Raw genomic sequence first — 25,829 nt, forward strand, 5'->3', positions numbered from 1 at the left:
TACGGCTTACCATTTAATAAACTACAGATGATATTTGTGTTGTACAGATCGAGACAAACGTCAAGGAAGATAACTAGGAAAACATAAGCAAAAGATCATTTATACAAAGACCAAAGTTTGGCTTTAAGGCTTCATGGAATAAACACATTTCTTCTTGAAGTGACCTCCATTCAGATGAGCCTATAAAGATTGTGCCCACAGTAAGAACTGGAAACTGTGTACAAAAAATGTTTTGAGATAAAAAAAAAAAACATCGGAGCTGCGACATATAAAAAAAAGAATGGTACAGATAATAGAAAACAGTTTTTAAAAAGAAATTGCATCATTATATATTTTTGGTTTTAAAATTTCCATCATTCGCTCAGTTTAATTGACATTTTCGGGTTACAAACAGGACACTGACGTGGTTCTTCCACAGCACAAAGAGAACACTGTCCCGTTCTGGGGCCCAGCACAGCAAAGGCTTTATGTTTCATGCTCCGTTCAGATTTCCTGGACCATAAAGCCCACATGTAACCATAGACCATCACCCGAAGTAGCCGCAGAGTTCAAATAGCAGAAATCTGAATGTTTCCTTGCTTTCTTTTCCTGTCAACAAGAGTGTCCCAATAAACGCTGTTGAGGACTGAACCTGTGCTGCATAAATAAGTGGATTTTTGTAGCGCTACAGCTGTAGGATGATGTTCTTAACGTGCAAAGATTCTCAAACAAGAATGACTTTGCCTTTATAAGGTATGTTTCAGGAAACATGAGCTGCACAGGCAGCCAGCGAGGAACTCCCTTTTGCTTCGTGCGGCTTTGGAGCAAGGCGCAGGTGCATAATGAGAAGAGCGTCAGTAAAGAAACACAAAGGGGAAAAATGGAGCAGCATTTTATGGCAACTACAGAAACATAATTATTGGTGGGTTTCTTATCGTCATGTACATAAACCACTGAAAGACAGTTAGTGGTCCATTGTTTTTTCTAAAGTCTTTCAACACAAGGTTGGGGGAGGGGGGGGCGGCGTTTGGGTTAGCGATTGCTCTTCATTGCCTCCTTGGCTGCCAGGATGAGAGGGGTGAGACTCGACAGAGGTTTCGCCAGCTTCAGGAATGGATGCTGCAGAGAAACAGGAAGGATGCAAGAAATTAGCTCGGTTTAATACAATACGGTCAATCTTTACATTATTTCCAAGCTTTCACGATCCTCTCCTCTGATAAATGTAATTGTGACTGCTATGTTTATACGTTCCAACTGCAAGCGTGTTAAAATGTCCTCTTCGGGTTTATGTTTAGTTCGGATGAAAACATATAAAAAGATAATATCAAGACTATCAACTTGGGTTGAAGATTAACTGACCTGCAGGAAAAAGAATGGACAAGCACATCAAGAACGATGTAAAACACCTAAATGCAGCACTTTCAAAATAAAAAAATAAAAGGTATATGATGCTAATGCATTTTTTCTATGATATGAACAAGTAGAGCCAGAGCTCTGAACCAAACAGCGTGAAATGACTGGCGTCCAGGGTAGAAGAACGGCTTGATTTGACAGCAAATTACAGCAACCTAAGACGTAGATGCAACAGTCCGTTGGCTTTATCCAATCATCTTTATTCTAATAGTAAACAAGATGGGAAATTTTCCTCTGTGGTACAGCGTCTTTGATACGGGGGGCCTGGGTTCAAATCCCAGTTGCATCAATAATAGCATGCGATGAAAAAACTCTGCCAAGTCTGTGTGCAAGTTGCCACTTGCTGTGGCTCCCTCCCTGAATACGGAAGCACATTAAACAAGATGGAAACATAAGGTTCTGCTTTACCAACGTTGGGATACTCATCAGAGGTGATGTGCATCTAGGTATCCAATTTTAATGTCAGAAATCAACAATTATAGAATAGAATAGAATAGAATAGAATAGAATAGAATAGAATAGAATAGAACTTTATTGTCATTGCTCGATCACAAGTACAAAGCAACGATGTGGTTTGCATCTATCCAGAAGTGCTATACAGTATATAAAAATTATTTATAAGTGTATGTATAAGTAAAAAGTAATAGTAGGGGACTATAAAATGTTGTGCAAGTATTACCTCACAATAACATTATGAGGTAATACTTGCAGGAGAATGTACTGAAAACAGCTGAGACCTTTAGTGTGTATTCACACCAGCAAAGTCCCTTGATTCACTTTTTTGGTCCGGACCAAAAACAAATGAACTATAAGCTGTGACAAAGCCACGCGTGTGGTGATTGTTGCCGCCATTGGACAGACATTACTGGGGCGGGATGTACCACAGACCCAGAAATGGAGGAAAGCTATGATGGAAATTCTGCGTGCAGCACCGCTGCATATTTGTGCAGTTATTACAGCTGCTAAATCATTGTGAGTGACAACGGCAGCTCTTTTAATGCAGGTGTTGAAACATTTCACGTCTAATTCTGGAATGCCGTCGGGGACTGCGTCCTGCAAGCCGAAGGAGGCCCACAGCATGCTGGCAGCAGCAATTCTAAGCAACAGGTTGGATGTTAGTACTACGTTCACAGCTACGGTGGCTTGTTAAGTCCAAAGATGTGTAGGTTTTCTGCAGGTGGGTTACACCTGAAGCAAACCGCACCAGAGTCTGTTTAGAAGCAGATCCAGACCACCTCAAAAAGTGGGTCTCGGCCCGGTTGTTTGATCCTGAAGAGGGTTTGCTTGTGTATTCAAACCCACACAAAAGGTCCCGATCAACAGGGGGGAAACAAACTCTGGTCCTCTTTAAATGGAGACATGGCACGTGTGAATATACCCTAAATCACCCGCAGTAAGCAAGTATTATCAAAGGGTGGAGAAAACAGCAAGCTTTTTTCAAGAAAGAGGCTTAAACATATAAGTACTGATTGTCCTACATGGTTGAAAAACAGCAGGCCCCGTTAAGGCAGTATTAAACTTTGGCGAACAATGAAGACGACTGAAATAAAGAGCTTTTGTTGTACCTTCAGCAACTCTTTGCCAGAGCCTCGTTTCTCAACGTCCATCTCCAGACAGCAGGACAGGAAGGACCTGAAGGTGGGAGATAACCTCTCTGGACTCTGCAGCTCAGGAGTCCCGTTGGTGGCAATTAAATACAACGCCTGGAAATCAGAGCAGTGGAGCAATGTAAAATCGGATTATCTGCCAAAAGGTTCTAAAATCATTTATGTTGTTTATTTTGTTCTGTTTTTATTTCTGACCCAGACCCACAGAACAACTAAGTCGTTGCTGGATGCTTTGAAGTTTTTTTTTTTTTTATGTTGATCACTTTAACTCTGGTATTCAACTATTGGCCACATGATGGAGCAAGAGAAAAGGTATTGGATCGCCTTGAAGCGGATGTGGACAAGTTTATTTTGATTAGAGGTAGTAAAACTATGAGAATGCTAAAACTATTTATGATTTTGAGTCCATTAAATACAAATAATATGATTTAAGACACACGAATCCATACTTTCAGAAACATTTCCACTAGGATCAGCATGTTGTAAATGCTGACACTGCCCATTAAAAATAATGCAGATATTTTGACTCTTTGGAGGAGTCCAGGTAGCACTCAAACTTAAAAAAACTCCATGTTATCCCCTAAGCATGGTAGTGACAGCAATACGCTGTGAGGCCTTTTTTAATGCCAGTTAACACATACCGGCTGGAATTAGACAGATAAAGGATTAGCTTTAAATTCACATTTAACTGGTTATTCCTCCTCCTGGGACACACCCACCCTGAGAGGATTCTCATTGAGATACGGAGGCTCTCCTTCCACCATTTCTATGGCCATGATCCCCAGAGACCAAATGTCCACTTTGGGGCCGTAAGCCTTCCTGGTCACCACCTCCGGAGCCATCCAGTACGGAGTTCCCACCATGGTGCTGCGCTTGCTCTGCTCAGGGGTGATCTGGGCACAGAAGCCAAAGTCGGCTGCAAAAAAAGCAGAAAAAGTGGGTTTAGGTACGAAGATTTATGACAGGGATGCCTGAACGTACTCAACATAAACAAAAGGGTCAGTCCGGATGAATGGATTCCTTCCTTACTGAGTTTGACTGATCCGTCCATCCCCAGAAGGACATTGTCACTCTTGATGTCTCTGTGGATGACCTGGTTGGCATGAAGAAACTCCAAAGCCTGAAGGACCTGAACACATAGAGTGAAGAAATACAGCAAGTTGACAAACAACACTTCATCCAGCGCCTTGCAAAAGCATCAACACCTCTTCAACTTCTCCATATTTTCTCATGTTGCAACCACAACCTTCAATGTATTTTGGGGGATTTTGTGTGCTAGGCCAACAGGTTTATGCGTATTGTGGAAGGAAATAGATATGCAGCTTTTTTTAAATGTACAAATAAAATCCTTAATGTCCAGTTGGCATACTGATAAATGAATAAACTAGTCTAAACCATTCTCATGTAGCTCTGGCTTTATGTTTTGGATCCTTAACCAGCTGAAAGGTGAACCTCCACCCAAGCCTAGAGTGTTTTGCAGCCACTAGCAATTTTTCTTCCAGTATTACCATGCATCAGGCCCGCACTGCAAAAACAGAACTAAAAATAAGTAAATTTTTCTTGAAATGAGTGTATTTATACTTTATTTGAGCAGGTAAATAAAGTTATCTGCCAATGGAATACTCATTCCATTGGCAGATAATCTTATTTACCTGCTCAAATCAAGGACAAATGCACTAATTTCGAGAAAATATTACCTATTTTTAGTTCTGTTTTATGCAGTGCAATCAGCTTCCTTGTCCAGCTGAAGAAGAGCATCCCCACAGCATGATACTGCCTCCACCATGTTTGAACTATCGGGGCGGTGTACTCAAGCAGTGTTAGTCCACCACACTTGGGATTTTGCAGGGAGGCCAAAAGAAATTTGCTCTACTCTCATCTGACCAGAGCAACTTTTCCCATGCCCTTTACTTTAACCCCTATTTGGCATGTGGCTGCCGATACCTCCGAGGGTAATAAATAGCAATTGGTTATTTTAGTTGATCAGAGAAAACAGGGCTGAGTACAAATCCACACTACACTTTTCAGGTTTGTAGTAATACAAGTGGGGAAAAAATGAGAAAACCACAAAACCACGAAATACATTGAGGTTTGTTGTTGTAGTGTGGAAAAAAATAGGAGTGATAGTACCCATTCGCAGTAGGGTCTACCGTTACATGTGACTATTTTTCCTTATCGGTGTGAGATGAGTTTTACCTCTCTGCAGACAGCAGCGATCTGAGCTTCATCCATGCACGTCTCCGTCACAACGTCGGTCAGCGAGCCGCCGGCCAAGTACTCCATCACCACAAAAAGCTCCTCCCCGACCAGGAAGCTACGCAGAGTTAAAGCAACGTTCAGTGCTGTGGTCTTTGGCCTCAGCGCTTTTCTCTACTGTATCTTTAGCAAGTGTTACCTGTCTACGAAGTTGACAATGTTGGGGTTCCTCAGCTCTTTCATGACCAGGATCTCATTAATGATCAGCTCTTTCTTTGGCTGCTTCTGCAGGTTGATCTGCTTGATGGCCACCTGTAAACCACAGCATTTAGTTTATGCTGAGCTTCCCCGACATCTTCACTGATTTGCTTTGAACAAAGTCGGACTGAGAGACGAACACTGAGGTCCAAACGAAGGGAGTCTTTGTTGGGGCAAAGACAAGACAAGGCAAGCTCACCTCTTGTCCTGTGGCAACATCTATGGCTGTGTAAACAGTACCAGAGGCTCTGAAAAAAAAGATGAAATTAGGAGGTAAATCAAAAGTCTTCATTTGTTTTGTTCTTCTTCAGCTTGTTTAGTCCTAGTCAGAAGTGTACATGCCCTCATCACGGGTACCAACGTCATTCATTTTGGCCTTTTAATTGTTTTCATTGACGGCCGATTATCCAACTTCAAAGATTTTTGGTTTAAATTTACAGTGGATTTTCTTATATCCATTAAACTGCAAGTCCTATTACAGGCTTAAACAAATATATTCGCCCCCAGCAATTTAGGGATCAATGTGTTGTTGCCACCAACAAGCTTCTAGTATGATTCTGGCAGTATGTTTGAACAATGTTTAAAGTCAAGTTAAAGACCCGAGTTTTGTCCACAAACCTTGCATTGAGTTGAGGTAAGTGCCATTCCAAAAGCTTAATCTTAATGTTCTTCCATGCCCAACCCGGGTTGATGTGGGTTTTAAATCACTGTCCTGCTGAAAGACCCACTTCTGTTCAAGTTTCCAACCATCACTCTGTCACATCTAACAATAAATCCATTCTCCGAAAGGCGTTGGGCTTGTCCAGGTGGGCAGCGGCAAATTTCAGTAACACCTCAAGGTGTTAATTTTAGAGAAGGGGATCTTCCTCGGTAAACACCGTCTCAGTCGCTGCAGCTTTTACAGCGATCTCTACTTCATGTTAGGCTTGAGCTACGGATGGTTCTTGGGTCGTTCCTGAGCGTCCTACGCAATTTAAATTCATCTGAGGGAGACCGTTTGGGTCGCATTGTTGAAACGTGAATGTTTGGTTTCAACAGGACAATGCACACCTCAGAACTGGATTTTATAATATCCTGACTCACCCCTGGCCGATCTTTTCATAGCGAGTGTATTTCTTCTTAGGGTCTCCAAAACTGACAATACTTCCTAAACATCCCAAAGACAAATAAATTATTAAGGGGACATAAAAAGTAGGAAGAAATAAATGTAGCTTGTTTGATGTCTGACTTTAAATATGTGCGTGCGTCAAACTTACTTAGCTTCTCCATAATTTCTTCATCAGTCATCTTGCCTCCCTTTGCTTTCTGTCGGTCAGCTGCCTTTGGACCGTCCGGCTCTGAGGCCGGGATTGGATCAATGACAGACTTTGTGTACACCTTAAAAAAAATAGGGAAAAGTAGCTTTACATTCTTCTAAAGGCTTCCAAAACTGTTGAATTATGTTCCAGTTTCATGGAGATATTCAGAAATACAGCTTCCTCTACCAGAATCTAAATCATGCTCACAGATTTTGTGCAGTCTGGCCGCGGTGCCACAACCGGCGGTGGCATATCATCGTCGTCATCATCATCGCCATCTCTGGCTAATGGGGAGGTAGCAACGCCTTTCTTGCCAGGCTGCAGCAGCAAAAATAGACAACGAAAACAAAATTAAGACCAGGAATAGCTTAACGTAAAGAAAATGAATCACGTGAAAATAACGAAAGGAGACACTCACCAACTGCGAATCATTGTCTGAAGGAGAAAAAAATTAACGTTTAAAACAAAGTTCTAAAGCTACTCTTGAAGTTATTTACTATAAGGATGGAATACTGACCTGGAGCAGAAACGCTGAGATATTTCTGTTTCCCGCTGGTGGAGTCGTAGAACTTGAGAATGTCGAGGACAGCCTGCGGATTCTTTTTCTGCTCCGATTCACTGATGTTGGAGGTCTGAAGGAGCCGGGCCCACTGCTCCGGCATTCCCTGGACAAACAGGACATGCAGGCAAAGCATAAAATGATCTGGATCCGCACTTTAAGGGGGGTAAGACAAATCAGAACACACGATAAACACAGCCAGCAACCCAGAGTCACGGGTGCTTTTCAGCAAAATCAACTCCACACAACTCTACACATCCAAAATGTCAAACTTCCATACTTTTGTTAAAATTTAAAATGTGCTTATTAACATTTGTGTTCTACTAAGGTCTCTTTTTTTTCTTTTTACCTCTCCTTTGGCGTCTCTGTGAGCCACTGTGACTTTTCTTTTGTGTGAAAGGTGCTATGTAAATAAACCTGCCCTGCCTTGCCTCCCCCACTTGTTGCTGCACGCTGCTGGTGAACAGGCTGGGGAAAAAAACGGCTCCTGCACTTTCATTTAACTAGCAGCACAGACATATCTGGCTCTGTGAAAATATGTGGGTTCACAAAAACACTGAAAGTCACGAGTGCCATCCTTCACTCTCATTGAGGTAAGGCTGTTTTAAAACAGCACTTGTGTCCTGCGGCACGGCTGCGTCTCTGACATTCTGGTCTCCGGCGGCCCGTCAGAGACCTGTGCCGGCACCGGTCCTGTTCACCTTCTACACTGCAGATCTCTCCGTTAACTCCCCGGGTTGCCATCTTCAGAAGTTCTCAGGTCACTCTGTCATAGTCAGCCTCATCACGGGTGACGCCGACTAGGTGGACAACCAGTTGACACGGGAGTTTGTGGACTGGTGCCAGCAGAACCATCATCTGCTCCCATATGGCAAAAACCAAGGAGATGGTGGTGGATGTCCATAGATGCAGGTCCACCACACTAACACCGGTGAAGATGCAAGAAACTTTTTTTATGTCTTGTAAATAGTAAATAGTTATTGTTGTGTTTTTTTTCTGCACAAATATACACAGATGTTTTGTGTGGCAAAGGTCCATGGACCAGAAAGAAGACCACACTGAGGACCAAGGCTTCTGTATTTGTGTTTTGGATGCATTCCCCATTTGCCACCACTACGGCCCAAGTATGCTGTTTTTTATTAATTATGCATTATTATCTTTTTATGTTTCAAATATGCCCTTCCTGTACACTCTTTACCATTTATGAGTATCTGCGTGCTTCTATTGGCCTGTCACTATGCCGCTGTTACTCCTGAATTACCCCACTGTAGGACAATAAATTATATTTCTATTTCTTTCCCATTTTGAAAAGGGGTTGAGAAATGGGCCTCTGTGTCACAACATATAAACCACAGAGAAACAGGAAGTCATGGATAACTTATTAAAAGATTCTGAACATGCTGAACAAACTGAAAAACGGAGAGCAAAAAATAGAAGAAAAAAAAAACGCTTTACTTACATTCGTTTAATAATGCAATACATGGTACAATACAAATGAAAATGCAAATTTCCTAATCAGAAAAGAAGTTCCTGTAAAGCTGACTGTGGCAGAAATTTAGAGATTTAACGATAGCGATCTGCAATACACAATGCAGAATTAAAAAGATTAGCCCTGTCAGAGGGTGTTGGGAGAAACAGTTTGCTATAAAGACAAATCACTGAAAACAAAAGTCTAACTTGCTTCTGTGAGAGCACCTTCTTAGGAAAAAATTAGAAAAGCAGATGATGCCACTAAATAACACTCTGCTTGTGTAATTAGGTTAATTAAGCACTTCATAATTCACATATAAGGAAATATAGGGGCTACTTTAAACATTAAACTTAGTAATCAAAGTGAGAATCCAGTGGAAGACTCCTGGTCATTACAATATATTTTTAAAGCATGCATGGCAAACTAATACCATATGGCAGCCTAAGGTAATACTAAAAGAGAACATGTGATTTAGAGCTGGCAATCTCACAATGAAAACTAAAATATATCACAGAACAATAAACTAAACTGTTTCTGCTTTACCGCTTTTGTCCTAGTATCCACATATAATGCATAACAGGCAAAGCTTCTACAACACTGCAGTGTTTGGTAGGTAACATGAGTCAGAGTTAAGCATGGTGGAAGTGTTTGGAGAAGAGTTGGTACATTATATACTTGACTGGATGGTTTGATTAAAGGATCACTTCTCATCACAATAGGATTTTAGCCATTTGTAACAATGATCATCTTTTTCTTGAACCTTAACAGCAAAATGTGCTACAATAAGCATCTATGCTACAGCACTAATAAGGATCTTGCAGCTGCTAGTTCAGGAAGCTAGGTGGTTTATATGTGTTTATTTTAAAAGCCGAGACAGATTCTCTTATAAACAGGAGACTCTGTCTGGCGTCTCAGGGTAATTCAGCTGTCTGCATTTGTAAAAGTTCTAGTGTCCTCTATTATCTTTACATAAAGCAGCAAAATCCAGGTATAAAAAAATATAAAAAAAAAAACATGCAATACAGATATACATTAGTATTCCTCCCCATCCCTGTTGGGTGCTGTCCATCAACTGGATGAAACATCATCTTGTTGATGGAAAGCATCCCTCAGAGAATGATGCTGAAACCACCATGTGCATGGATGATGATGGTCTGTTAGTCCTCTGCCTCACATGGCATTTTGGTACGTAGGCCAAAAACCGCAACTTTGAGCAGAGCACCTTCTTGAACATGTTTGCCGTGTTCTTGACGTTGGTCATGGCAAACTTTAAACGCCACTTTTTATGGTTTTCTATCAAACGTGGCGTCACTCTTTTCCACTCTTCCCTCTTTTGAAGTGCTCGACTAACCGGTTGGTTTCTAGGCAACAGTCTGGAGACTAAATTTTCATACTGTTACGTCCCTTTTATGTAATATGAGTGAATTTGACTTAGGTGTTTTATTGCTTGCATTTTAAATGCATTTTTCTTTTACTAAGGAAAAGGGGTTTGGAACTGAACGTGTGTCATTCATGTTCTTAATGTGATACAGTTAAGTAATAGTATGTTGGCAAAATTATACAATATTAGATTTATTTTTGCCTAAAGTCTTTGGTAAGGTTTTTCTTTAACAGCTATGTTTTTAAAAGAGGACATTGTAATAAAATTTCTATATGATTTTTCTTTTATATAAATGCCCAACCCCAATTTAGAGATTAAAGGGTAACTCATCCCCAACTCACCAAATAATTTTTTTTGCCAATAAACTGTTAACATGGTTGTCTTATAGTACTCTCTTCATATCATTGGTCATTATTTTTGAAAAATTAGTCTATATTTGTTGAAATCCCGCTTTTGTGTCTAAAATCGTCAGTGCGGATCCCTCTTAGGGTTAAACGGTGGTCTTGAATTTCGAATTAACATTGTTTTCGGGTGATGTGACGTAATTCTGTTCTAGTGACGTTAGTAGCTCTTCCGCTGTGGGGTATAAAAAAAAAACACAACTCCCTCCATCTTGTGCCTCCATAGCGATCACTGTTCCACTTTTCAAACCCTCTAGGGACTTTTTTTTTTTATTAAAAAAGCGACTAGGAACAAATCTACCAAATTTTTATGTGTTATTGGCAAATTTATGAGAAAGCAACCAATTGTTCTGCCGTTAGTGTCTTGAGGCAGCTGGGAAGGGGCTGCTGTGAGACCGCGGTGAAGTTAGTATTAGGTTGGATATTGGATATCCGCGCTCCGTGGCTGCAACAGCCAGCCAGGAGACAGAGAGCAGCAGCCCCAGATCAGTGTCCCTGTAGCGGCTCGAACAGGAGGCACAAACAAATGAATGATTTACAAATGATTCCATGATTCAATATGAAAAATCAAGCTAACGGTTGCATCGTTAACACAGCCCCCTCTCCTCCCGTTCCCGCGTGTCCCCGCCCACTCTGAGTTTTTCAAATTTGTTTGGGGGCGGAAATATGCTTTTACATGAGGTTGAGTTACGCTTTAAATAACATATAATTAGATTGTAATGACCAGGAGTCTTCCACTAGATTTTATTTAAGAGTTTCAGAGTTAAGGGTTATTAATGCCAATGCATGCCGCACTTTTCAGAATTTTCCCCTCAGTTTAATTCATTATTTTTGAAGGCTGGAGCCTTCAGTTTATATTCTAAATATAAAGCAAAACCAAAGGCGGCGACATGAGGCAGAAAGCCCCCCCTACACCCAATATGGCTCCTCGCAAAGACAGCAAAAACGCAGCACAAATGTGCTATTTGCTGAACTTTCCTTCTACGGCCTAAATGCACACATACACAGACACTCAGCACCTGCACTGAGGTAAAATCCTGTGCCAGCTTCTGCCTGAAATATCCAGAGTTTGCACCCCAGAGTAAATCTTTTGTTCAACCCCAGAATAGAGCGCTGTTTACATGGCATCAATGTAAACTTTGCCCACTACAATTTTGCCATGTAATAAGAGGCATTGCAAAGTTCTGAAAAACATCAGCGCATTCATGCACAAAGCTGTCCTTTTTCTTTCATTTGAGGATGCTAGATTGCTTTGATTAATTGTATAGAGATCACACATTTAAATGTGTGGTTGTAGCAAAATCTGAAAAGGTCCAAGGTGTATGAATCACTGAGCTATATAATACACTGGAGTGCTGATTTTGCCGAAAAACTGAAGTCACTGACCGGCATCTTGCTCCTCCCTACTCTCACAGAATCCCATAGGATTTGGTTTCAACAACAAGCAGTTTTCTGGCTGTGTGAAAACGTTTCACAGGTAATTTTACAGTCAGTGGATGTACTAAAACTATCAACTACTGGGAAATTAGGTGCTGAAATATTTTACATGTTATTCATATTAAATATATATATGTATATATAAGTATGTGTATAGGTATATATGTATATATATGTATACATATATGTAAATATATGTTTTTGTATATTGTTATTTATATATTTATAAATGTTATATATATATATATATATATATATATATATATATATATATATATATATATATATATATATATATATAAATAAATAAATAAAATGCAAAATACTTCAGCACATTCCTTTCTCAGTACTTGATAGTTTTAGAACATAACATAAAAGTATATGGCATTTGACATTTTAAAAGTTTTAAGCCCCCCCTGAACGTGACAAAATCCTCGTTATTCGATGTTGTAGCGCACATATTCCCTAGTTACTGGGGGAAAATAGGGAGTACCAATATGGCGTCTGGTGGCTTCAAAGCGACTCGTTCTAACAGCGGGCGATTAGCACTCCAGTGTATAATATAGCTCAGTGGTATGAATACTAGTGCAAGGCACTGTAATGAACCATAAGACACTTACGGTAAATTCTCCGGTGACGGAATCAAAACCAACATGGATGGTGTGTTCAAAGTCTGATGGGGAGGAAATTTCAGGCCTGTCCTTGTCCCGATCCTTCTTTTTAGATCCTGCAGGGATAAGGTCAAAGGTCATTGTTTATATCCTCTACCACCGTTTAACAAAAATGTTACCGCGTTTGTTATGTGTGGAGTCATGCTTCGTGTGTGTGTGCGTTCTCCAACTCTGTCACCTTTCTCAGAGACAAATATGGAGATGATCTTGTTCCTGGGCTTCTTCTCCTCCGGGGCAGACGGCAGTGGCCGAGAGCTGTGATTGGCCGACTGGGTATCCTTGGCTCCTCCTCCTTGGCTGCTCATCCTGACAGGGGGGGCGGGGGGCTTGTCCTCACACACTCCACTGTCACACATCTACACCTACGTTCAACCTGCAGAGTCAGAACGAGAAGCAACAAAATGTAGGATACAAAATGCAAGCTTACTGAACATAAAAAAAAAACTGAGCTCACAGCTTCCTGTTTTTTTTTTTTTGGTCATGTTTCACAATGCTAAACCAACTGTTTCACACAAGGCCACACTGCTACAGAAAAACAGCTGCGAGTCAGTTAAAACAGATAGTAAGCAAAGGGAAGAACTTACAGAGATTTAAACAATCCAGCCATGGTACAGCAGGAGGTAAAAGCCGGAATGAAGGGAGAAGAGTTTGTGCAGGAAGCGATGTTGAATGGACAAAGTAGCGTGCCGAGTCTCGTTCGAAGTTACAAATGAATGAGGAAGGAAAGAAGGCAACGAGACAGAGAGAGAAAGAGAGAGAGAGAAAGAGAGCAAGAGAGCGAGAAGTGTGTGCAGATGAGTGGCAGACAGAAAAGTGGTGCGACATCGATGCAAAATAAGAGAAGTTTACCTCTGAACTATCGAGTCCAGTATGAGATTCTTCCAGTGTGATAAATTTGACTAAAAAGACCGCGGGTTTGCACAATTTACACTAGGATTTTAAGCTAAAGCTGACAGCATAATCTGATAACTTACATTTAAAAACAGAAAACTAATAATCATTCCAACAACTGCTAAAATATCATGGCAGAGTTAATACAGTTTGGATAACAAATCTATAGCATGCCTTTTTTTTATATTGATCCATAGACTAACTAAATCATATAAAATGAACACCAGCTAAAGTCGGTAGTTTTTAAGTGCAATCAGACAGCATTGCCTTAAAGGTACAGTGGACAATTTTTCCAGAAATCTAGGTATGAAACGCTTAAGTCACCTTTTGAATAACTGCGCATGCGCAAGACCATCCTACCTGCTCTTCCACTCTTCAGGGGAGGGCTCGCCTATCAAATGTGCGAGCCCCTTTGACCTCGTGCACAGCTCTGTTTACAGGCTGTCCGCATCGCTCGAAGACACTAATTTAGCTTCTTGCAACTGTCAGCCATTTTCAAAGTCTACAGTGAGAGCAGTGGAGCTACAATGAACGACTGAAACCGCAGCTAACTGGATACATAAACACTAGAAGTGCACATGCGCAGCAAGAGGGAACCAGCGAGGAACAAACACGCACATTGGCGTTAAGGGAGCACTTCAAAAAAATTGGAGCGTGGGACAGTCGATAGATAAGATGATGCCCCCCGGAACTCGAAGCCGAAATAAGATGGTCCACTGTACCTATCATTGACGAGAGGCGTTCTTTTAGCTGTCTCCCCACGACTAACTATTAAAAATATTTCCACAAAAGGTGAATTTTTGTCCTCCTTCTACCCAGGGGAAAAGGGGAGGAGCCTTCTTTCAGCTAGCTGACAGACAGTGTGCAGAAACACGTGTGGGAAGGTGAGTCTGACACAACTACAGTTTCAAAAGTAAAAAAATATTTACAGTTAAAAATGTCCCATAAAAATCTTCAATTTTCTATTTATCAAGTGTTGGAAGTTTTTTTTTTTTATCTGGTCTTTCACAGCTCTCACTTAAAAACAGCAACCACAACCACGCAGCTGCTGGCAGAAGGGCTGCACTGTCACCTTCTTTCTCAGCCTCACGTTGAACAGAAACCCACAAGCTATCAGCATGACTTAAGTCAGGTGAGAAAGGGGGTTGGGGCATTGTTCATTCATTTTTAAGGACTTTCCTGAACTGGTGTCAGGACTGTTGACTTGCTTCTCAAGAAGTTTTCTGTGAGGTTGCATGTTCTCACTGTGGCTGAATAGGTTATCTCCAGGTATTCTGGCTACCTACTAAAAAAGTACATGCTAGGTCAACTCATCAATCGTAACTGCACTTAGGCGTGAGTGTGTTCGAGGAACATGGCTGTGTGTCGCTGTGTTTCTAGGGCCCTGATGAGGCAACCTGACTTTACTGCAGAACAGGCAGCCTCTACTAGGCATGGGCGAGAAGAGAAAATGGGTGAATGGGTATTGGGGAACAGTCTTGCAAAAATGTTGAAGCTTGCGCAGTGCAAGCTTTAACAAAGTATCTTTAGCAAAAACTAGAAGGCAAATTGGAGCAGATTCTTTTTTTTTTTTATCCCATCTTCAGACTGAAAAGTTCTTTCATCCTGAGCATAAGTTGTGCTTTGCGACTATTAGTGATCATTCCATCCATGCGAGTATCCTTTGAAAAGCATTTATGTTTAGATGTTTCTTGGTTTTGTTCACATGCTTGAGTGGTAATTCAGCAAAACAACATAAGGCACTTTAGCTAATGGTGTTAAATCCAATAAATATTTAAGTGATGATTTCCCAAGCACTTGAAGATCCGTCTATGCTGATAAACGAATGCACACATTAACAGTGTGTGAGTGAAACTCCTTTGGGAGGCATTGCTGACTTCCATTCGCTACCCTAATATGGTAAAAAACTGAGATTGCAGACAGTCTCCCACACCTGTACAAATGCACACACTCACAAAGAAACCATCAACCTCAAAAGCACCCCATCCAGTCTTGCAGAGCAAGCAATTCGATCAAGCCCGAGCTACAGGCTGCCTTCCGTGTGACATCACAGACAGGAAACAGGAAGCAAACAAAGGTTTCCTCACTTCCTGCGTCTGACCGCCAATGACAGAGCTTGCAGACGAACAAAAGCGAGAAACGTGGCTCGGGTGGGTATGACCTCTTCTTTACACACAAACCCTACTCAAGCGAGTTCTGTAGCACAGCTGACCCACTTCAGATGCTACATCCAAAACCAAACTTCAGAACTCTTCCTGTCAGAATATAGACTTAATATAGACTCTTTAAGACAATGAGCCACAGCAGGAGGGTTTTGATGATGCTGAACAATCAATCAGTGACACAGGGAACAGCTTTCAGCCAATAGTTCTCAAACGGCAGAAAAAACTTTGGAAGTAACATATGTCAAGCAACACATTGTTTTCTTCTTTGAGAAACTTCAGAACCAGTTGGCTGAACTTATGTCGAAAGTCTTTGCAGCGAGTCTCAATCAACTTTATGTAATGTTTGTTTTCCTTCTGTGTATCATCTAAACCAGGGATCTTCAATTCCAGTCCTTGAGGTCGGGAGTCCTGCAACTTTTATATGTGTCCCTGGTCCAACACACCTGAGTCAAATAATCTGGTCCATTGGCAGGACTCTGGAGAACTTGACTGCATGCTGAGGATATAATTCAGCCGTTTGAGTCAGATGCGTTGAACTAGGGACACCGAAAAGTTGCAGGGCACCAAACCTTGAGGATCGGAATCGAAGATCCCCGGTCTGAACTCACCACAGAATTAAAACTCTGGCAGAAAATCACTCACACGCTTTGGCCCCGTTGAAACATCATGGTTTAAGCCGTCATGCACTCACCTGACGCCAGCCTCTTCTGCATCCAACAGAAGAGCTGGTAAATCACGAAGGAAGCGTTCTATCCCAACTCCGTCTCTGCACTTCTCTCTGTAGCACTCGCTTACCTAGTTTAATCTCTCTGTTCCACTCCTCCTCTCTTTTTCGCCCTAATCAGGGCAGGTCTTTGCAGGCTGCCTCATTCCTCAGCTTACTTAGATGGGTTCAAACACAGTCTTGCCCAGACAAGATAAGATCGTACCCAGTGTAGAGACCTAACGCGTGTTTTCAGAAGCCATGTGTGTGCACGCTGAGCTGATCGTTGGGTGCAGGCGGCCAGGTTGGGACAGGTTCCTTCACAGTAGGAATTCCATAGCTGCAGGACGTTTTGGGCCAGGGTGTGTTCGCTGTCCAATACACACATGTGCATCCTTGTTTAAAACACAATGTGAGGACCGTGCCTTGACTTCCATTCATTTTCAAGCCTTCCTATGCCTTAACCCTGACCTTAACCCTTACCGGTTTATACCTAACCCTAGCCTAAACTCACCCTAACCCCTAGCCCAGAAAAAAGCAAGGACCAAAAATGGTCCTCGCTTTATATCAAAGTCCTCACTTTACTAGTAAAATTGGCAAAAAATGTTCTCTCTCTGCTGCAAGTACAAGAACACGCAGACAGAAACACACTGGCCTCATGCATGTCTGTTCCTTAACAGTGACAACCCGACCCACACATTTCTCGAGCCAAGAGAGGCTCTAATAATGAGATTTTTATGTAGCTTCCAGGCAGGCTCAGTGAGTTAAGCAGTAAGATCTTTATTAGGACGGACGCATGCAGACATAAGCAGAGCGTGGTTTAACACTGCAGCTTTAACACTACTTTGTCATGTCAGCAGTAGTTCTCTGCATGCTTACTGAAAACTCAACTATGTGTATATCAGACACATTTCTTACAACCAGTAAACAGTCGGGCACATAGTTTCACCGGGCCAGTGCTTTCCTCAGAATTTACATGATCTCTGGACACCCAAAATAGATTAACCACACCAACTTTGGCATAATTATGCATTTTTATGTTGAAGGTTCTATATCATGCTTTTAAAGCCTTCTAAAGTCAATTATAGGCACATATATATATATATGATGACATATTGCCTTTGGCACTACAGCATATTCATTTGTTATGAAATATTAGTTATTCTCTAGTGCTATCTCTGCAAACCGGAAGACAGACACTTGTCTTCACTGCGACACTGCCTCTCCCCTATCAAAAAAGAGAAGGTGCTGTCGCTGTGCAGATTAGGTGCTAAAAGAGCCACTTTATCTGAAATCCAAACAGAAATGATCGCGATCTGCCTCACATAACCGCTTGTTGGGCGTGTTGTTTACTGGGCAGGGGCGGTCAAGCTAGGTATATTCTGGAGGGGTCCTGTAATGGACCTGGTCATAGCCACTAATTTTCCAGGACAAGGAGGGGCTTGTGCTCAGAGAGTAGAATTCTCAAGAATTATTCAAACATGTAAAAAGCAAGCAAAATACCACTTTGGGCATGATTTTGATGAAGGAATAGCATCCTAAAATAGTTAAAAGCTCAAACAAATGTATTTTGCATGATATAGGCCTTTTAAAGTTACAGTGTTTCAAAAAGAAGGAAAGGTTTGAGGCCTGGCCCCACCCTCTAAAACTCAAAATCTCAGAGTTTCACTTCAAAAAGGGGACATATGCAAAATCCACTTTTCAGCCCTTAAATACATTTTGCTGTGGACTTGGGAGTCTCTTGGAGTACAGAAAATGGTAATGTAGTCTGTCCAGGTGCTACATCAATATTTTTATATCATTTTTGGGTCATATTTATCAAGCCCTTCACTTTTCTCTGTTTCTATTATGTTTTTTTTTATAATTACGTCACAGCATTTGCTGTGAAACTGCTAATCAAGATCATGACTTCCGGCTTACCAATTTCACGGATCTGCCATTTTTATTTCATAGACAAACAACTGAAGGATTTCAATGTGAAAAAAAGCCATCAAAAACATGACTCCTTTAACGTTACAGCATTTCAAACCTTTAGGCAAGAAGGCAAAGTTTGAGGCCTGGCCACGCTTTCTAGACACGTTTAAAAACTCATTGTTTTTGATCACCTTTAATGCTCTATACCTTAAGGGGAAACTGACCAAATTTGAAGCTGATACCTTCGAATCCCTGGCAGGAGTTTGTCAAAGTTCGACAAGAGTAAAATGTCAAAAATACTCAACAACGACCCTTTTACCCAAAATGGCATGATTCCTATTGGTTTTAGGGCATACGTCTGAGAAACTTTTTTCTTGTGTATAAGGGTTCTATTTCTTTACCAAATTTTAAATGTCTACGTCATACCGGCTGAGTTTAGGGGGCACAGTTGGTTTGACTTTAACGGACTAAAATTCCACTGGGTCTGAATTTTGTGCAAGGTTTGGTTACTTTTTGATAATGTTTATATAAAATAATTTTTATTTATTTATTATCCTACAATAGGCCTTTGCAGCATCTTTTTTGCTTGGGTCTTCCAAGGCACAAGTGAGATCCAAATGGTTAGAAGTTCTGGTTAGGGATGCACTAACCAGTAGCTGTTTGAGTAAGGCTGCCCAGTGTTTAATCCAATAGGTAAATAGAAAATATTTCAAATCTTTGACTCTTATTATGAACAAATAAATTAAAATAAACTTTAGAAAAGGGTCACACATGGCAGTATCATGTCATGACCCAGTATCATGACTGTGTCAGACTTGAACCAAACAAACAAAAATTTATACTGTTTATATTTTTACATTTTTTAAAGAATTATTAGAGATTAGGAAAACTTATTTTTTGCATGCATGAAAAAAATTATCTCAATAATAACGAACCCCAGTGACAGAATCAACTTACTGTTCAAAATTCAAGCGGATAAGAGTACATTTATCTGCTAGATGATACTAAATATAAAACAATACACTAACATGTTTGGTTGGAGTTTTGTTGATTGGAGTGTAAAAAAAAAAGAAGTCAGTTCCATACATGTGTAACATTTTTTAAAACAGGCATTTTTACATCCTAGGCTTTTAATAGTTTCATTTATTTTTCTCAGTTCTTGGTTGGCAGCCAACTTTTGCCTCTATTCCCCATCTGTTCTTATTTTACAGAAGCTCTTTTCATAAATGTGCCTCAGAGGCCGTTACGTCCCTCTGCCCTTTCATAATTTTTGTTCCCCATTTTCCACCCCCTCTGTGCACTAGGAGTACTTTCTATTCCCCGTGGCTGGCAGCCGTCAAGGGAAGCCCACTTCCTCATCCTGGAACTCCCCACGAGGCCCAGAGAGTCACAGGATCCAGCCCGACCAACCAGAGTGCAGCAAACACAGCCGCCAAGCTGTTTACAGGAAGTGGACAACAAACCTTTTGTGTTCCACTTCTATAAAAGGATATTCAGAGGACAGCTTCCTGGAAAGAGTCATGGAGCTGACACACTATCCACTTGCACCCTTTTCCAATCAACCAGCACGGAAACAAGCTCATCCAGTCAATGCATTAAAAAGTATACTGCGCATGGCACATGTGAACTTTGTCGAGGCTTATCGCCGCAGTGATCTGGAGAAAACCGAAGCGTAAACTCAGATTGCAGCTGCACATACCTTATCCTGTTATTCAGACGGCTGCCTCCCCCTTCTGTCGACCTTATGACAGATCAAAACTCATTAATCTGGCAACCTGGGAACAGAAACCAGGTAGCAATGTAAGGACACGCCAGTCAGGGTGGCCTGCAGCGTAAATGACTGGTTGGGGCTAAAAGACAGGCAGGAAAATAAATCACAGGTACAGATTTTAGGCACGACGCGTGGCTCTGTAGGAAGGCAGGCAGCTCACACCTAAAATGTTCCAGTTTGTTTTAGTTTTTGTTAAAGAGGAGAGGTATCTCATGACTGGAATGAAACCATAGACAAACACATCTTTATTTTTATTTTTATTTTTTTGCCATTATCTTAATCGTGACATCGACAGCTTCAATCCCTTGGTTTTAAAACAAACCAGACCCGGATTCTGAGTGATGCTGCCACTGTTACGCTTATTACATTGTAACAGACTGGCGTTGTTACAAACGTTGCATTATCCAGCTACTGTCTATTACATTGTCCAAGTGTACCATTGTTACGCTTGTAACACTTCCTGCAGCAAAACCAACACTGTCCCTGTTACAATCTCCATGCGTAACGTGGTTCACACTTTCTCCCTTCCCCAAATGGTAACACTGTCGCTGTTACAAACTGTTCAATTGTTAGCTACATTGTAAAAGCGTAACGTTATACCATATACACTACAATCTGTTACACTTGGACGAGTCTCGGTTAGATTCAACTATATATTGTTCAGAAACTTAGACGCATAACACGACTTGACTCGAGATCGTCTGTTTAACGTGACCTTTTGTGTTTATAAGATACCTTTTACGCATTTTATATTGGGTTTTAATTCAAACGAGGCTGATCTGTCAACACGTAAAGTTAGTGATGTCACGCTCGCATTTCACACACACTTCCGGATGCTGCGCTATATGTCTTGTTTTTGTTTGATATCTTCCGAAAAGTCAGGAAAAAGGGGGGGCCCTATCACGGAGCAGGACCGTTTCGTGGGACGGAACAAAAAAAAAAACACGGTGTCTGCAAGTGTGGCAGAAAAAAGCAAAGTGCAAGCGGGCGATAGTCAAATGAATGCGAAATTACCTGTACCGGTCGGCCGGCAAAGTATGCATTAACTTCGATAAAGGCTGAACATGCGAGTCGAATCTCCGTCCGGTCCCGCCCTGGTTTTACTTCCAGTAAAGCTCGGCGCTGGAGCCGAGATTGTGTCCGACAAGATCCAAACAAAAGCCAAATAAACAATGTCGTCTTCCGACACACCGCACATTTGCGTCTGTCTCGCCGGGTTTTCCCAGCTGAGTTTTTTTCTTTTTCTTTTTTTTTTTTTCCTCTCAGTCCGTGAAGGAGGAGTAGGAGGGACCTGGTTAAGAGGAAGCGGAACCGCGCAAACGCAAACTGAGGACTCCCCGTCCTCGCGGCTTCCGTAGCAATCACCAACTTTTGGTGATTGCCCCTTTCTCGCTTGCAGGAGAAAGGGGCGCTTGATTTTCAAAAGAGTACTAGTTTTAATGCAGATTCTGACAAGGGTCAAAGCCAGGGTTTGGCTATACATTACATTATCAGGACGTAAATGCATACTTTAAATGTTTGGTTTCAATTTAAAAGCAGCAAAGTGCCTTATGCATAAAGTGTAATTTATATATTTTTTTCTGAAATCAAATATCTGTCGTTTTTGTGTAAGTCAACTGGTTTGTTAATTATAGAAAAACATTCCATGTCATTTTTACTCAAGCATGTTTGTCTGTGTTGAACAAGGACCCTGTGTTCTATGTACCATTAAGACACTGATCACTTACAAAAACGTAGACATGTGGCAGTTCTTGTGTAAAAGCAATAACATGTCCTTATTTTATATTGACGCAAAATCCAAGGAGATAACAGTTGGATTGTAAAACATATTGGACACAACACCAGATCTATACCATCAAAGGACTACGTTAGAGGGGACCAACAATTTTAGAAAGTGTGGGAGGAATTTTTTCCTGAATAAAATTACCCAACCCAAATTCTACTACTGCACCGCAAAAACCTGCAGGTATCTGCAAACTGCTCAGGACGTTAAAGTACCACTGAGTTCATACAATCACAGACAGCAGCGTGGTAAAAAAAAGTATTGTTTTTAAGCACGGACACGTTTTCTATTCAGAGATTATGTCCAAACACAACGACAGACCGACAAATGGAGGATACGCACAAGCCCTACTTTCACACTACACAGAATTTACTGCAGGCATGAGTGTATCATTAAAGGAACATTGAGAGATTCATTCAAGCAACAACACAGTGATTCATATTGTTCATATTTTTAAAAAAAATGGGCTGATACTGGACTTTTGGTATACGATACGAGTCTAGCAGACCCTAAATAAACATGATACAGGAGGATGTGAACATTGTGCAGAAAAAGAAACAATAGAACATGTTTTATACATGTATATAGAAGATTTAGAAAAGATTCAAGAAAAATGAAATGTAATGAACATGTTGCAGAATGATTATAAGTTTGATTAAGTTGTTTAAAGTAACAAACTCGATTAATAGAATTTAAGGATAACAAGAAATTAAATGGGATCAAATGACAATCGTGCTGTACTACACACTCCATACCGGTAGGTGGGGGTAATGCGCATCTTTTGTCTTTTGCCAACCGCCAAATAAACTCCACAAAGAGCAAGAATAAGAAGACGAAGAAGAAGCGGCTCGACCTGAGAGTAAACAGAAAAGCTCAAACATCAACACTTGGGACTATCTTCCAGAGGACACTATTACAGTATGAGTGAAACACACAAACATGGCCGCTATTCACGCCGCGTCATTCACCATTTCCTCGCTAATGTCATGCAGCGTCGAGGCTAACTGAGATGTGTGGAAGTTAAAGCTTTCTCTACTCCTCCGTCCTCCTTCAGATACCTTTTCTGTGTGCAGGCATGTTTCCCCGCCCCTGGAGGTTCGGTGGGGACAGGTTGACCGATGTGGACCTCTTCGCCGACGGCTCCGAGTCCGCTGCAGAGTCCCTGTCCCAGGCCATCAGAGCCGCTGCCTCCGCGGAGCCGGACGCCGACGGCAGCGTGTCGTTCGGCCAGCTGCGAGGCACCGTGGTCGGGCTCCGATACTACAGTGGTGTGGTGAGGACCGGTTATAGGATGAATGTTGCTGCCCTACTCTGTCTGGCTTCCTTATTTACAACCTGACTGTTTTTTTTATTTTCATTTTTATTTTTTATTGCGAGTACAGCCTTTAAAAAAAGGAAGATCCTTTAATATTATCTCTCTTAAATATTTTATTTCCAGTAAAATATTCAGCTAAGCACCTGGACTGATGTGTGTTCCCCCCACTCCCCCTAGGCATTTTTCATGCTGTGTTGCATCACAGCAGAACATGACAGTTTGCACCTTTCCGCTTATAGAACACGCCTACAGCTATGAAGATGTTATTTTTAAGTTACCGTGAAGCAAACACTAAATCGGACAATATAAAACATAAGCGTGTATACCTGTTGACCCATCCCTGAGGTCGGTGCTTTGTTAGAGCCACCTTTTGAAGCGCTGATGGCTGCAAGTGGTTTTGGATTAGTCTCTATGAGCTTGCTACAGATGCCCTTTTTTTTTTTTTTTTTTTTTGCCCATTCCTCAGTGCAAAACTGCTCCAGGTCCTCCATGTTGGGTGGTTTTCAACTGAATTGAGGTCTGGACTTTGACTAGGCCATTCCAACACATTTAACTGTTTCCCCTTTAATCACTTGAGCGTTGCTTTAGCCGTGCGACCAGCTTTAGCCGTCCCAGGCTCAGATCACAGGCAGACTGACACAGGTTTTGCTCAGGAAGTACTGCCATCCATCTTTCCCTTGACTTAGAGTGCTGAAAACCATCCCCACACCATGACGCTGCCACCACCATGTCTCACTGTAGGGAGGGTGTTCTTGGTGTGATGGGTTGTGTCACATTGTGCTGTCCTTGGTTGCCATAAAGTTTCAGTTTAGGCCCGGTCCACACGTAGCAGGGTATCTGGGAGAAGCAAGACGTTTGTATGCGGTTATGCCTTTCAGCCACACATAAGCGCCGTTATACATCCCTTAAAAAACGAATGATCCTAAAAAATCTCGGCCAAAGTGGAGATTTGTAAACGTGTTTAAAAGAAACTCAACTTCTTTATCTGTCTACAAACTCGAACCTCCTGCCACCATGATTCGTAGCCTATTGGGTTCCCATGAAAAGATCCTCTAGTTTCTGGTGTGGAGGTCTGCAGCTCCTTCAGGGTTACCTCTGGTCTCTCTCCTGCCTCTCTGATTTATGCCCTCCTTACCCGGTCTGAAAGTTTTAGTGGGCGGCCCTCTCTCAGCAGGTTTTGTGGTACTGTGTGCTTTCCATTTGAAGATGATTGATTTGATGGTGCTCTGGGTGAATTTTCTTCTTATTTTCCCCTCTAGTTAAACTTAATGTCACTACATTGATCTGTAATACTCTAAAAGGTCATAAACCTTTAAGATTTAGTCTTCAAGCTCTCCACTGTGGCCTGTGCAGACAGACAGGAAAGCTGCGGCAGTCTGCCGTCTTTTTTCATCACTGTTAATTCGGCTTAAACCGATTTCAGTTGTTTAGGTGAAAAACTTTTGTTCTGTAAGAGAAAACTCAAATTTGTTCAGTCAAAATCCACACATTAATCAATTTCATGTTACCCGTTTTAAAGGGGAGTCCTTTCGCTCATATTCTCTGCATTGCATAAAACACAGGGGAAATACGATGCGGCAGATTTATATTTATGTTTCCCTCGTGAAATCACAAATAAACCCTTTGTTTGTGTTGCAAAATCTGATTAAAAGCAACTGTCGTGTATTTTTTTTAGCACTGCAGTCAGTTACGCTTTTTTTTTTTTTTTTGCACTTGTCTGTCTGCAGTGATGTCTTTATAACCAAAAACAGATTCTGATTAATATTTAAATGCTTTTTTAACATGCAATAAAAACAAATATCACAAAATATTGAAATAAAACACCATAACGCCCCTCCCTAACTTGTTTTCATTAAAAACTTTAAAGCCTCCGTCATCTAACATGGAAGCAGCTGATGCTCAACAACTTTTTCCAACCTTCATCGTTTTGCCCCGCCATACAGAAAATAGGAAAAGACAAAGTCTCTTTTAGTTGGCGTAAAAATATAATTAATCATTGTGTGTGTGGGGGGAAAAAAACAAAATTAAAATCTAGAACAGATCTCTGTAGGCAGTGCCCTCTTTCCACGCTACTGGATCCTTTTACGTCGACTTATCTGCCTTCTTCAGTAAACAACTACGCGCATGATCGTCTTGAAGCAAAGTTAACGACGCTCTGCTCTCTGCACAGGTAAACCGGGGGGAGATGGTGGGCTTGGTACGGGAGCCCCAGAATCCGTACGACCGGAACGCGGTGATGGTCACCAACGTTTTGGGCCGACAGGTGGGACACATCAGGAAGGAGCTGGCAGCGGCCATGGCCTACGTCATGGACAACAGCTTGGCCAAAGTAGAGGGGTGAGTTGTGATCGGCGGATCAAAAGAGCCCGCCTTCAGACTCTCTCCAAGGTGCTCAGTGATTAGAAGCCGGGTGTCGTTGCTAGGGTGGTTTACTCGGGGACCAACAACACCTTCTCCATGCCGGTCACCCTGTCCTTCTGGGGCAGCGAGGAGAACAGGGACGCCGTGTTGAAGCACATGGCGAGCCGAGGGTTCAGGCTGGACTCGGACGGAGGCAGAACCGCAGGTACGCACGCGCCTCTCCTCCCGGATCGCGGCGTCTGCTCTCAGTCGTCG

At 41.7% G+C, this 25,829-nt stretch overlaps 2 protein-coding genes across 8 annotated transcripts in view; one reads left to right on the top strand and one right to left on the bottom strand.

Moving 5' to 3' along the window:
• LOC105935372 (serine/threonine-protein kinase PAK 2) lies at positions 1-23,043 on the bottom strand. 5 transcript variants are annotated; one of them, XM_021323172.2, is made up of 16 exons: positions 21,130-21,400; positions 20,044-20,119; positions 12,850-13,044; positions 12,621-12,727; positions 7,269-7,416; positions 7,170-7,186; positions 6,959-7,069; positions 6,710-6,830; positions 6,537-6,600; positions 5,653-5,701; positions 5,395-5,507; positions 5,196-5,313; positions 4,029-4,128; positions 3,719-3,915; positions 2,958-3,095; positions 1-1,098 (listed from the first exon to the last, which is right to left on the bottom strand). In XM_021323172.2, exons 3-16 carry the CDS (start codon positions 13,025-13,027, stop codon positions 1,012-1,014), a joined length of 1,548 nt encoding a protein of 515 aa, XP_021178847.1. In that variant the 5' UTR covers positions 13,028-13,044; positions 20,044-20,119; positions 21,130-21,400; the 3' UTR covers positions 1-1,011. The 5 variants fall into 5 exon arrangements, with proteins under 5 accessions (XP_021178847.1, XP_021178849.1, XP_012731190.1 ...); XM_021323174.2 differs by lacking the exons at positions 20,044-20,119; positions 21,130-21,400 and adding an exon at positions 22,957-23,043; XM_012875736.3 differs by lacking the exon at positions 20,044-20,119 and having other exon boundaries at positions 21,130-21,399.
• Positions 22,689-25,829, top strand: part of hltf (helicase-like transcription factor) — a 13,974-nt gene continuing 10,833 nt past the window's right edge. Inside the window, exons 1-4 of one of the 3 annotated variants that reach the window (XM_036150890.1) lie at positions 22,689-22,816; positions 22,953-23,171; positions 25,384-25,550; positions 25,637-25,779. In XM_036150890.1, coding sequence (XP_036006783.1) covers positions 22,974-23,171; positions 25,384-25,550; positions 25,637-25,779 — 508 coding nt within the window. In that variant the 5' untranslated portion in view covers positions 22,689-22,816; positions 22,953-22,973. The remainder of the gene's footprint in view (positions 22,817-22,952; positions 23,172-25,383; positions 25,551-25,636; positions 25,780-25,829) is intronic. The other 2 variants (XM_036150889.1, XM_012875743.3) reach the window with 2 other exon arrangements.

This window comes from Fundulus heteroclitus, chromosome 19, assembly GCF_011125445.2.
Source record: "Fundulus heteroclitus isolate FHET01 chromosome 19, MU-UCD_Fhet_4.1, whole genome shotgun sequence".
Taxonomy (NCBI): Eukaryota; Metazoa; Chordata; class Actinopteri; order Cyprinodontiformes; family Fundulidae; genus Fundulus; species Fundulus heteroclitus.